This window comes from Pleuronectes platessa, chromosome 5 (genome assembly GCF_947347685.1).
Source record: "Pleuronectes platessa chromosome 5, fPlePla1.1, whole genome shotgun sequence".
NCBI classification, from domain to species: Eukaryota; Metazoa; Chordata; class Actinopteri; order Pleuronectiformes; family Pleuronectidae; genus Pleuronectes; species Pleuronectes platessa.
In genome coordinates this window covers 28,405,227-28,418,763 of record NC_070630.1, presented here as the reverse complement: position 1 = coordinate 28,418,763, position 13,537 = coordinate 28,405,227, and the positions used below count along the sequence as shown (strand labels likewise).

General features: G+C 43.4%; 2 protein-coding genes across 2 annotated transcripts; one reads left to right on the top strand and one right to left on the bottom strand.

The window, feature by feature from the left end:
• Window positions 1-50: 50 nt before the first annotated feature.
• c5ar1 (complement C5a receptor 1) lies at window positions 51-1,914 on the top strand. Its single transcript, XM_053422225.1, has 2 exons — window positions 51-155; window positions 538-1,914. The coding sequence occupies exons 1-2, from the start codon at window positions 66-68 to the stop codon at window positions 1,573-1,575; spliced, it is 1,128 nt and encodes a 375-aa protein (XP_053278200.1). The 5' UTR covers window positions 51-65; the 3' UTR covers window positions 1,576-1,914.
• Window positions 1,915-3,909: 1,995 nt separating this feature from the next.
• Window positions 3,910-12,439, bottom strand: LOC128439803 (dapper homolog 3). The gene is made up of 4 exons (XM_053422224.1): window positions 12,209-12,439; window positions 6,732-6,864; window positions 6,330-6,440; window positions 3,910-5,414 (listed from the first exon to the last, which is right to left on the bottom strand). The coding sequence occupies exons 1-4, from the start codon at window positions 12,437-12,439 to the stop codon at window positions 3,910-3,912; spliced, it is 1,980 nt and encodes a 659-aa protein (XP_053278199.1).
• Window positions 12,440-13,537: the final 1,098 nt, after the last annotated feature.

The window sequence follows — 13,537 nt, the reverse complement described above, 5'->3', positions numbered from 1 at the left end:
CTTAACTGATATATGAGAATCTGTTTAGAAATCTTGTGACAGAGTTTTGGGTGTGTACATCACAGATGGGCGTGTTTAAAACATACTTAAACGCACAACAGCTGCATAACTTCCTGCCTGCAGCGTTAGTCCAACATCAACAGGCTGCTGAATCTGTAAGTTCAACTATGACAAAAATTCTATTTTACATTTTGTTACTATAATAATATTACTTTTTTAAATAATTCATCTTTATTCAAGCTTATTTGATTTAAACAAATATCTCATACAAGTATTTATTAGTAATTATTAAGGTTATGGTTTTATTTAATTTTTTACAATTAATATTTGTCTCACATATGATTATTTCATAATTAATTTAAGTATGAAATCAAAGCATGGCAATCATTTTGACAACTTCTCCATCTACAGCTTTAACAAACCATGGATTGCATTGAATTATACATACCACGGACAACTGTTAGTTATTGAATATTAAAGGTTTTATTTTTCTCACATCAGCGGCACAATATTAAAGCAATGGTATCTTTTTGACAGATTCTTCAGCCACAGCTCCAACTGACCATGGATTATTACGGAGATTATAACTTCACTGAAAATTACTCTCTCGACATTTTGCCCCCAAAGATTCAACCAATCCAGATAGTGGCTCTGGTCCTCTATGGCCTTGTCGTCCTGCTCGGTGTCCCTGGAAATGCTCTGGTGGTTTGGGTGACGGGGTTCCGCATGTCTCGCTCCGTCACCTCCCTCTGGTTCCTCAACCTCGCCCTGGCTGACCTCCTGTGCTGCCTCTCCCTCCCTCTGCTCATGGTCCCTTTAGCCCACGATGACCACTGGCACTTTGGCCCGCTGGCGTGCACGCTGTTCAAAGGCCTGTTTTACCTGGTGATGCACTGCAGCGTCCTGCAGCTTGTGTTGATCAGCGTGGATCGCTGGATGATGGTCAGCAAACCCATCTGGTGCCAGAACAGCAGAAGACCTAAGCAGGCCGTCTGTGGGTGCATTGCCGTCTGGTTCCTGGCCCTGGTCGGCAGCATCCCTCAGTTTGTCTACACCAAGGAGATCGAAGTAGGTGAAGACAAGCGAGAGTGTCTGACAGTCAACACAGTGCTCAGCGCCTGGATCATCATCTTCCTCCGCTTCTTCATGGGATTCTTCCTCCCTTTCCTGGTCATTGTGATCTGTCACTTGATGGTGTACAGGAGAACACATAGCGGCCTGACCAGAGGTCGGACCCGCTCCAAGCGAACACTGCGTATCATCCTTGCTGTGGTGTTGAGCTTCTTCCTGTGCTGGCTCCCTCTGCACATTGTGGACTTCCTCTTATTAATCACACCTCGAAGTTCCTCTCACAGCCCCAGAATCTACATGGCACACGTTTTATCACTCTGGCTGGCTTACTTCAACAGTTGCCTCAACCCTCTGCTGTATGTGTGCCTCGGCCGAAGCTTCAAAGAGAGTATGAACCGCTCGCTGCGCAACATCCTCAACTTCATCAGCGAGGATCCCTCTATCAGGGCCAGTACTACGGACACCAGGAGCACGTGCAATGGAAAGGAAATGATGAAAATATGATGGTGTGTTGACTTGAATATGTACTGAGGTTCGGTCTCAGAAGTGCATTCATTTATCTCATCATTTCAAGTTTAAAGACAAAAAGACACACAATGAATGATTCCACATTTGGAAGTGGTCGGGTGAAAGAGAATAGGAATTGAACAAGTTGAATGAATACAACTTGAATATTTTCATTAAGGCAATTGTAAAAGAATTGTTGATTTTACTGTATGATGCTTTATACAGTACACTGGTGAAATAAACTCTGACTCTGAATGTGTCAACACCCAAAGCAGGAAATATTGATCAATCTGCAAAAAATACACTTCTGTTTTCTGCAACACATGCAGTAATGATCATGGTGTGTTCGTCTGTTTGTGACATTGTGATTCAAGTGTGCAGTCAGAAATTAGATTACTGAAATGGAAATAATAACATCATCTATTATAAACAATTAATAATTAGTTCTTATAATGCACATGTAGATTTGAATACAGGTTTGTGCTTCAGTAGCGTCACCAAAGCGATGCCAGATTATCACATTCTAATGTTGCAGTTAATTCACAGTCCACTAGAGAGAGCCATTCTCTCTTAATGCTCCACGTTTTGGACATTAGGTTCACATCACATCACTTTCCTACGTATTCTGTCCTTTTTCATCATTTATGATCTTTCAGAATGATATTATTTTAGCATGTTTAAAAAAAAGAATATGAACAAACAAAACAACAAAATAACCAAAGCTAAGAGAAAAATTACCTTTATTTAAAAACTACATTCATTCCAAACAAGGCCACATGATGGTATATACAAAATCATACATATTTTCAAAAGTAAGTTTATCTGTGCCCCTGTGTCAATGAATTTGTGCACTTATAAACATATATATAAATATATGGATGCATGCATGTACACTGATCCCTTTATAAGGATCCTCACCTGACTCACAGGTTTGTTTATTTTAGCCCATTGGCCATGAAAGCCGCTGACTGCACGAGAGACATCCTCATTTCAGAGTGATATGCATGTTTTCCCTTCTCAGACATTCACAGGGATGCTATGATTTATTTTTTAATCGTAAGTAAACCAAATGTAAACAACAACTTTTGCACAAATGAGAGATTTTCCTCTTAAATACTGGCTGAGAAAAGGACTAATCACTGCTGTAAAATAGTATTAGCAGACATTAAATGTTTAGAGATTTTTCTTAATAATGTCTCCTAATCATTTTTAGATCTTCACCGAGAAGTTTCCTGAATATAATAATATAATGTGGTTCTGATCTGAGAAAAATTAAGAATTTGCAACTGAAAACTCACCCAAATTTATTAGCAAAAGATGTAAAACATTTTTATCTCATCTATACAGGTTTGGTGTTGAGCAGAACTTGACACTTTGAACAATACATTGGCTGCACTGTAATAACGTCCGTTGTTTAGACCTGTGATTGGCCAGCTCTACACTTAAGGAATTAATCAACCATACATCTATGATAAGGCCAAACGATATTAAGAAATAAAAAAACTGGTAGCATATTCAGTCACTTACCGTCAGAGTAACTTGGCATCACTTCAGTCATCATCAATTAGAGCGGGATCATTCCCATTATTCTCATGGTCGTCCTGTACAAGATGAATTCAACCCGCAAAGACACTGCAGGTCTTTATGGTGTCAGTGTCTCTCATTAAGTACATGCTGTAATTAGAGGTAGTTAGAGGTAAAGTTCACATGAGCTGTTTTCGGACAATCTCGAGAAAATGTCCCAAAAACAGACTTTTTCCATACTTTGCCATTCACATATGAAGAACGCAACTAGAGATTGTTCGAGTCAGACACGTTCACAACAGGAAAATGTCCAGATCATTCAGGCGAGTGGGGTCTGGGCAGAGTAACAGGAGGCAGGACATGATGGATCAAAGATGGATTGTGAGAGATCATTATATGAACCAATCAGGGAACAAATGTTGTCATAGAGATGGACCCTGTTTGGGATTTGTCTTCTTTTTGTTTGTTTCAGTTTTATGTCTGTCAAGTGTTAGAAATACCATCACTCGCTCGCTTTGAATTCTTCGGACATTATCCTGCTGTATTCTCACATGGGTTCATTTGGACATTTTACTTAAGGGACTGGCAGGAGAAACTCGTGAGAATGTCCAGAGCAGCTGACTCAGACATTTGTGTTCTTGCATACAGCCTCTTCTTATAACGTCAGGAGAGTGCAGAGTTCAGTGCATGTCTGAAAGCAGCAATACTTTATGATGTGACCAAAAGTAGCAACCACAATGTTTCTCTGACAATGTCTTTACAACACAGTAGAAAAAGTTATGGGTTTAAACAGGACTGATCCGGTCCTTACACCGTCGTCATGACTTTGAGGGACCCTGAGCGGAATCGGAGGATCTTCTTCTTCAGAGCGTGAGACGCTTTGATCTTGACAAAGGCTTTTGGTTGAGAGGGGGCGTTGGCAGCGACCTGTGGTGAAGGCGAGGATGAAGAGGAGGTAGAAGCAAGGCGAGGTGGCAGCTGCTGGGGCCACACCAGCCCCCCACTCTCATCGGAGTCACTGGAAAGAGAGCTGGAGGCCGGGGAATAAACCTCACTCATGCTTGACTCGGACTCTGCAGGGGCAGCACCAGTGTTGCCCTCCTCCCCCCGACAGAGAGGTGCTCTCTCCTGAAGGTCCTGGTGCCAACGCTCGTTGTGTTGGGGCTGCTGTTGACGGTAGTTCTGGGGCTGGGAATGGGGACATGGGTGACCATACCGAGTTTTACGAGGTTGTCGTCTCTGTGACTGCGCCGCACGGGTCTCCCCCTCATCCTGGCTGAGCTCAAGGTTGGAGCACCAGCGTTGACCCCCGATGCCGACCTGTGGTCCTGGAACCTGGCCTTGGTTCTGAGCAACCTCCCCTCTACCCTGGTGCCTCTCAGTGGTGCTGTACCTGCGCTCAGGCAGCCCTCGCTGGCTCAGTAGGCTGTTTTCTGACTGAGATCGGTTGGTTTTGCTGCTCGACTTCTTGGATCTCTGTCGCTCGTTGAGGCTCTTCCTTAAGGGTCTCAACTTGGGATTGGGGTGGTCAGGAGAGGAGGCTGCTCGGTTGGGTATAGGCTGCTCTGGGTTGTAGTGTCTGGGGGAACGAACAGGAGCATGGCAGACTTGTCCGGGGATATACTGAGCACTTACTAAATTGTGCATGTGATGAATAGGGGCTTGTGGATGTAGATAATGCTTGGGGGATGAGGGTTCACAACAAAGGTCGGGAGCCCCAACATCACAGTTGGGGTCCAGTGAGGGCAGAGGTGATGGAAACCTCCCAGCCAGGGATTGTGGCCTCGACTGGGGGTAGGGCAGAGCCAAATAACGGTCCTCCTCCAAAGACAGGGCCTCTCCTCCACAGGCCTCCCCCTCTAGCTGGTCACAACCCCAGCTCTGCCTCTTAGGGGTTGACAAAAGGTCAACACGTTGCTGTAGATTGGGGTCAGGAAAGCGATGCTCTGTCGTAAGAGAGGGAGTCCTCCTGTGTAGGGAGCTGTGGGCAGAAGCACTGCAGAATGGGGGGTCAGGGCTGAGTGTGGTGCGAGGCTGACATGGTCGTGGTGAGAGGGTGTGACGATGGATGAGACCTAGGATGTAATTCTCGACCCTCAAAGCCAGCTGGTAATCTTCCTCAGTGACCTCATCCTCAATAGACTGCTGCTGCCAGGCTTGGCTGGCTCGTATGGGGTCCACCTGCCAGGGATCCACTGCTGCGCCCTCCTCAGCGATGCCCTCCAGAGGTGGGTAAGGGGCAGAGAAAGAACGTGGCAGGGTGGTGCGCAGAAACGGCACATCCGCTTCTCCATTCAACATTAACGGGTCTCCTAACAAAAGAAAACAACACTGCTGCAGGTCAAGATGCGGGGGCTCAGTTATAAAAGGATTACCAATATGAGAGACAAAAAAAAACAATGCAGTTATCTGATAGAAGAAAATAATAAATAAGGCCCTGGTGTATTTATTTTCTATACGTTGTGTTAAAGTCTACCATAGGGTGCTTGCAATGGAAAAAAGAGAGTCTATGTTTACGTAAGAAACCATTACATGTTGGTGAAGATCCAGGATTTCTTTTCAATGTCTTTAACAATGCGAAGATTTTTTGTTTGTTGACGTTTTCAACAATTTCCCATAATTTCTGGATTATTAATTGATGATGATGTGACTAGTTAAACTGTATCTCAGCGACTCAGTACAACATTAAACCCTCAATACACAGCAGTGTGTGAAATCCCACTAGTGACATCTCGTGGTGAATTTGAATGTTGCAGCTGAATTCCACTCACTTCACCCTCCACTTCCCAGTTGTCATAAAAACTCAAAAGGTGTTTAGTTTGTCCAGTCTGGGCCAGCTAAATGAAACATGGCGGCTTCCGTAGAGAAGACCGCTCCTGACATAGATCAAAGATATTTAAAATCAAGTGCAAATTCAAGGGTAAAGAAAGCAACAATTTGTCTAATTTAGATGGGACACACAAGTAAAAACCTCACTAATCTGCCTGTTGTTTGCAGCTTGTTTTTTTCCACCTGATCTCACCATTTCCTTAGGCTTCCAACAAACAATATGACAACACTCAATAAATCAAAACTCATATATATTTATCATAACAAAAAAATGAAACCACTGCTTCACCTACTCAAAGGACAAAAATGATTTATGTGTCTGCTGCTGTCTCTGAGAATGCATACGTGTGCAAGTATTAGTGAACCTCAGTGTTTCCAGATCTGCTGCCTTTTCTTACCAACAGACTTTGGCCTGTCGTTGGTGTGAACCCAGGAGGACCCATTTTCTGTGGACTCAGTGGAACAAGATCTTCCTTTAGGTGACTGACCCTCACTCGAATCATAAAAACCTGGAAAGAAAAGCAATTAGACACAGCGAGAAAGAAGATATATTTATTCCATTTATTACAGCTCACTGATTATTCCAGTTTACTAAAAACATGCAACCTGATGCAAACAGTGATTTACAAAAAGACAACACAACAATAGGAGCAGAAGTAAATAATAAAAAAATGGAAATATACACAGTTATAGAGCAACAGTTTAATGCACACATTATGTTCACTGGCCTGTTTGAAAGTGAGAAAATCACAATATGCACAAGTATGTGGAAAGTAGAGTTTTAAAGACTGTGGAGGTACCAGAACTCGGCCGGCTTTCGCCTGCGTCTCCTTGAGCGCCATCGTAACAGCCGTCGTCTGTGTCGATCCTCAGCTCTCCCACCTGCTGCTCCAGCACCTGCATCAGGCCCCATGGAGAACTCTGGAGAGCACTCTGAAACAAAAACATACACACACACACTCAGTCACACCCCCCTCCTGCTGTCTGGGTTTAATTGTGAAGCACTTACATTTTTAAGTGGCAACAATCAGTGAATCCAAAAACAATGCAGACATTTCAAACAGACCTCTCAGTCAAATTTCAAGTTTGTATAAATACTAAAGGAAAATATTATGCATGTGCTGAACTAAAAATAACTACCAGGAAAACTTGACAGAAGGAAAGAGCCAGAGTGTGGTGGTAGAGATCAGAATATATATATATATACACAATACAAAACAGTTTATTTGCTTAAATATGACCTTCATCATTTGATAAATGTAAAGGAAATATGTGATAAATCATATCTTGGTTTGATTATGATGATTAAAATAAGATTAACTGTCATTTCAGTTTGTGCAAAGGATTTTTTCTACCTTTGTTGAATCCATCAGGTAATTAAGAAAAAAATGGCCCCTCAATCATTAAACACAGAATGTCAGAACACATAAAGCCACAACTCAGATGAAGACTCCTGTTCTCTAGTTACTGAAATAAAACCGTGGTTGTCACAGGTCACACTGATGTGCAGCATCCATATGTGTCCGTGAGTTCTCTTACATAAGCAAAGCTCACAGAAGCAGCAGTCAGTTCAAATATGAATAATTCAAGGTTCTGTGGAGGGGAGGGTGATTTCTTTCATGTGCGTGGGACACACACACACACACACACACACACACACACACACACACACACACACACACACACACACACACACACACACACACCACACACACACACACACACACAAACACACAAACACACAAACACCTAGCCCCTAACACTAACCTTCCCATTTATATCTTGTTTACTTAGTCCTCTTCGTCCCTTGAGGGGCATAATGCATTGACAATCTGGCCTGTCCTGGGCTACATGGTGGGCCTCACCCCATGTCAGAACCACCTCTTTCAGCTCAGTCTTCAGTTGTTTTGGACCTACCACAACTATTGCCTGACCCTAAACCGTACTCCAACCCTAATCTAAACCTAATTCTAGCTCTGAGGTAAATCTTAACCCTCACACAGTCTTTTGAAAAAGGAATAATTTCCTTGCTTTTCCCAAAATGTCCTCATTCCATAAGATCTGTGCAGTAAATCATAAAAATATAAGTTTAAGTACACCCACACAGATAACAGACAAACTCAACATACAGACTTGTTCGTTTGCATGCGGATCCTCTGCTGAAGATAAGAATTCCATATGTCTGTATCAGGGGGGGGGAGCGGGTTGCCCACTAACCAGGAGGACAGTGGCTCGACTGTACTGTGCTGCCAGTGTATGAATGGTGTGTAATAGAATAAATGCAGCATGAAGTAGTGCTGTGTATATGAATGGGTGAATGTCAATATGTATTTAAGTATTTGATAAGACAGTATGTATGTTTATATGTGTATATAAATCCATCCATCCATCCATCCATTAATATATATAGTCTATCTCTCTCTCTCTCTTTGAGAATGACTTGATTTCACTGCAACAGTCAAAATAGGTTTTAAACAGATATGCAGGCTAACACACACATACACACACACACAAACACACACACACACACACACACACACACACCTCAGGCTTATTACAGTAAGTGACTTCATTACCATAAGTCTGAACTTGTTCTCATAACAAGGTGACACTTTTTAAATCAGCAAGCTTCTGTAATGGATCACCTGTCACTTCCTGAATACTTCACACATACGTCTTCATACATGTGAGTGTTTGTTCCAATAAAACACTACCTGTGGAGACGTACTTAGGCCATACATTGTTTCTATGTGCAAATTAACAGTAAGCACAGATTGTCATAGTGATGAACACAGGGCTGACTCTGGGCAAACAGCTGCTCAGACATGCCTGCAGTGAGGCTGTAGGTGACAGAGTCAGCCTGATTTGACTCACTCTGAAATATCTCAGCTTCTATTCGACGTTCATCAGAGAATAAATTCTACCGACTTTAATGATCTCTCAAAATGTACTTTTACCAAATGGCTTTTACTTGATTGTTTTGTATTTTGCTAATACTTACTTTTCTTTAATCCCTCTCTCTTGCCTTTCCTTACAAAGGATGTTGTATTATTTTCTTTGCTGTCATTGATTTAAAATTAGATTGTATTAATCTGCTTTGTGTGTTGGATATTTGCTTTATTGTTCTTATTTTTCCTCTTTGTGAAGAACTTTGTACCATCTGCTTTGAAAGGTGCGTCATAAACAAAGATATTATTATGTTATTATTACTATCTCAGACTTTTACTCTAGCGTCACCATGAGGTCGATGTTACTAGTTTTTAGTAACGTGTCTCATTGGATTAGGAGGAAATTTTGGAAAGACATTGACATTCCCCTCAGCATGAATTGTAAAATATTTGAGAACCATCATCTTTTCCTCTAGCTCCATCATCAGGTCAGAATTTGAATTTGTCCAGGTTCATGACCAAGTTTATGTTTATTGTTGCTGATGTAATCAGTTTAACAGTAACTCAGATAAACACAATATCTCCTTTATCACTATCATCAGTGTCTGCTCAAGTCTTAAAGGTCACACTGTCAGTTTTCCTCAGATGAAATCAGATTGAATAAATATTGTTTTCAAAGATGAAAACAAAAACCTCTTGTAGAAATCGCAGATCTTGGCTTGATGATCCCTCACCATATTCTTCTTAGAAAATTCTCCAATTGGGGCTGGAACTCTGACTCCTTTGTCCTGCTGGTTATAATGAGGCCATAATGAAAATACGGCTGAGGGGCAATTGACCCAAGCTAATCTACGCTTCCCACGCGACTTCTTCAATGTGAACACTGTCGTCTCTTTTGTTTCGACAAGGGTGAGTATTGTCTTAGTATAAACAAAGCGTTACAGGACGGTTACATCAATAGAAACAAAGAGTTTTGGTTGCTTTGTTTTAGGTGGTGGCGTTAGGTAAAGAAATGGCGGGGGGGCTAAAGGAAATCAATTCATCAATAGTGCTGCTTCACACAATTGATTTCTTGCTGCTGCCTTTTGGTCATACACACAACCCAACACACACTGAGGAAGCCATGGTGCTAGTCCTTACTCTAATGCTGCTGGACACAAACACAAATGTGCAGATGAACAAAACCAGCAAAACACAATGAGACATTCAGTTGTGTGGGTGAGGAGTAGGCTGGTCTTTGATTGCACTCCATTATTAATAGTCTCACCCTGGCTCCCTGACACCCTGCACACTGTATCATCCCTTTTCTACCGCATCCTTTGCCCAAGGCTAGTGGGGGATGGGGGATGGGGGAAGACGAGGTGCAGCCACCCTCACCTAGCCATTAAGCTGAGATGCAATGGCTGCAAAACAGATCGGCCCCTGCAGCGAAGTAGACTTCTACCAGCGGGTGAATCCGGGACAACAATGTGATTTATTTCTTACTTATATCACCTGTTACATCCTCTGCAGCAATTGTCGAGTGCTGAGGAAAAGCGGCAGACGATAAAGACACTTTTTCCATTCTACAAAAATGGGGAGAGAAGATATAGACGCCGGCTGCTTTTTTCTGTAGAATAGACCCTGAACCAGACTGAAGGCCTTTGAAAAGGATGACTCCAGGACACAGAAATCTGTGGAATAGGGAGCACGAGGCATGCAGCCGCACTGCTGAGCCCTCAATAATTAAAGCAATGTTGTGACTGTCTCCACACAGAGAGTGTGCGGGAGGCAACAACAACAAACACACGCACACACACACACACACACACACACACACACACACACACACACACACAGGGGTAGTCTCCTGGGTCAGCTGTTTCTGTGTCAGAGCCTTGAACTCATACATCTTGCAGACTTAACCCCCCCCCCCCCCCCATAGGATGTGATGGGGGGGGGGGGGGCTGATATTATGCAGACTCAATTTGAGACTGCTATTGGAGGCGAAAGAAATATTCTCTGAGGAATTTCCCCCACGTGTAATTACTAACACGCGTGGATGGGCAGAACTGATAATAAACATCGATCCAAGGACGAGTTGCAAACGAAATGGAAAAAGGGGAAATACGTAGCCCTGTGGGGGAAACGCGTGTCACGCCTTCACTGCTCTCGAAAATGGCTCTTTCCAGTCTGTTTGTGGATGAGGAGTCAGAGTGAAAACCGCTGACAGCTCCACCAACACCACCAGGGAATATTGGATCAAGACTAGTGCGCCTGGCTCATTGGAAATACTTGACCTGCGCACATTTCTCTCAAATTTGTTTCCTGGGCAGCTCTATCTTTATCACTTTTAATGAATCCAGGGCACATCAGACGCACATGTGAGACAAGATGAAACACAGTACACATGTACCCAACTGAAGCCATGCAGTGCGCAGGGCCACCTATGCGCCTTATCCTCCACACAGGAGCCTCGGTTGGCATCATTAGTATTCTGCTCCATATGCGCCTATTGTTAGGCCCCCGGCGCAGGAAGAGAGAGGGAGGGGAGGAAGGGTGAGGAGGAGGCGGCTGATTTAATTTATTTTTCACCCTCTTTAATAAATGCTTCCTATTGTGGCCATGTTGGGACAGTTTGCTCAACAGCAGCTAAAGAAAACAAAACTCCAACAACCCCCCAAAATTAAAACAAAACCGCGATAAGAAAATACATTTAAACCAAATAACAGTTTATAGCTTGTTCAGGGGTGCGTAAAAATTAACGGTCGAGATGCTACTGTATTTTTTTATTATAATCTGTCACAACAAAATTGGCATTTATTTTGGATTAACCCACTTTTCATCCTCATGTTAATATGGCAACTCAGCGTCACACATTTGTCCAACTGAGAAAAGCCCAGATAATCATGGTCACGACATAAACTCTTCACTACAACAGCAACATACAAAACGAAGGAGTGATTTACCCATTTTATGATGTGCGCAGAGCACAAATAAGAGCTTGTTAAGTAGTAAAAGCCACAAAAGTCCATGATGAGGGAACAATGGGCCATTAAATAGTGGGTCTGTGCCACAAGCGGTGGCTGCTCCACCCCCTGATTTCGTCCCCCCACAGGCGTAAATCTCTGCCTGGCGCACAGAGACGCACCATAGCCTTTAACACAGACGCGCTATTAATCAAGTTGAGTAACTTTTTTTTGCAGAGAGAGGTCACCTCTGCACAAAAGGCTCAGCGCAAACCAGGAGTCCATGCATGATTACAATGAGGATATGCGCTGTAAGGGAAACACGCATAGGCCTGTGGTGCATGCCATTGGTAAAGTGGGGTTCAAGCACACGGTGGGTTACAATGGTGAGAATCATGCAGTATGCGATTTAAAATGCACTCATGACATGGACCTTCTTACCAGCTGACGCCTCAGTGTCAAGTTCTCCTGCCCCCAGCTGCTGAAGCACGCCAGCTTTCCTCCGGAGCTGTCCCGGGCCGGCGGCTGCCCCACAGCCAGCGCCCCCAGCACCAGACACTCCTGCCTCTGCTTGCGGAGCTCCAGCTCGCACAGCCCGGCCAGGCTCGCCTCAAGGCGTTCCTTGGTCCGACTGCGCTCCACAGTCACCGGGAAGGAGAACGCACGGTGCATGCCCCCGCCACACAAATCCCAGGGATTATCTGCACAACAAATCCTTGTTATTCCCTTTAATTTGTGTTCAGTGTTGTCTAGTTGGCTCAGATTAACGAGGTCATCCTCAGTCTATAAAGGTGGCATGATGCTACATCCCGTTCCTGGCGGTGGGACGGTAGCCTTGGAGCAGCGTTGTTTCCAAGACCTTCCCTCAAAGCGCTATACACTTTCTGGTTCTCAGCTGTCAAACTCAGGAGAGGAGCTCCGCCCTTTGTGACCAGGCACCCAGGCACACACATACAAACACACGCGCACACGCGCGCACGCAATCACACACGTACACACATGCACACACACACACTCACACAAAGTGGGGAGTCATCCGCCCCTCCACAAATTCAATCTCAGCCCTGATTGGATGTGAGGGCCAACAAGGCGCTGCGCCTTAACGTTGCCCCACCCCCTTGATTCATTGCGATGACGTGTCGACCTCACCCATCCTCTCATCGTAATGGACTGCTTCATGAGACGGTTATGACTACAGACTGATATTGTCTTACCTTAGAACGATCTAAAGACACCATGTAGCTGCAGTGAGAGAAATACAAAACAACAGTAACCAGGATAGGCTGGTGAGGAAAGCCAAAATTGACCCAAGGACAGGATCCCGAGTACAATATATGAATAAATGAGACTGTGTGACCACATTATTTAAATAAGTAGACTATAAATAATAAGTGAGGTCAGCAAAATGTGGACAATCCGTTTAGATCTCGAAATGTTAAAGATTAAATCCTTGAGAAAATGACAATCAATAGGCTAATGCAGGTGAATTAATATTACATTTGCACAAACATAAAATAAAGAAAATAAATTTCATGAATGAAAAGGGAATATACTTAATCATCCTCTTACCCACAGTCAACATGGATGGGCTTTAGAGCGTTCACCTGATTCATTTGGTTAGTTTCTATAAGTGAGAGTGACAGTTGTAATTAATAGGCACATTTTTAAACAGTTAATAATAATTGAAGTGAGACGGCAGAGAATCACTATGGGCAGACTTCTCCGAATGTACAGCAGGGAATGAGAAGATTTGACTATAGGTACAGCTCC

Bases quoted from the DNA above. Each gene is read 5' to 3' on its own strand.
- c5ar1 (XM_053422225.1), top strand. From the start codon at position 66: ATGGGCGTGTTTAAAACATACTTAAACGCACAACAGCTGCATAACTTC. The intron at 156-537 runs GTAAGTTCAACT...TCTTTTTGACAG, and splicing joins ATCAACAGGCTGCTGAATCT to ATTCTTCAGCCACAGCTCCA.
- LOC128439803 (XM_053422224.1), bottom strand. From the start codon at position 12,439: ATGCACCGTGCGTTCTCCTTCCCGGTGACTGTGGAGCGCAGTCGGACC. The intron at 6,865-12,208 runs GTAAGAAGGTCC...TTTTTGTTTCAG, and splicing joins TGACACTGAGGCGTCAGCTG to AGTGCTCTCCAGAGTTCTCC. The intron at 6,441-6,731 runs GTACCTCCACAG...TTTTCTTTCCAG, and splicing joins CGAAAGCCGGCCGAGTTCTG to GTTTTTATGATTCGAGTGAG.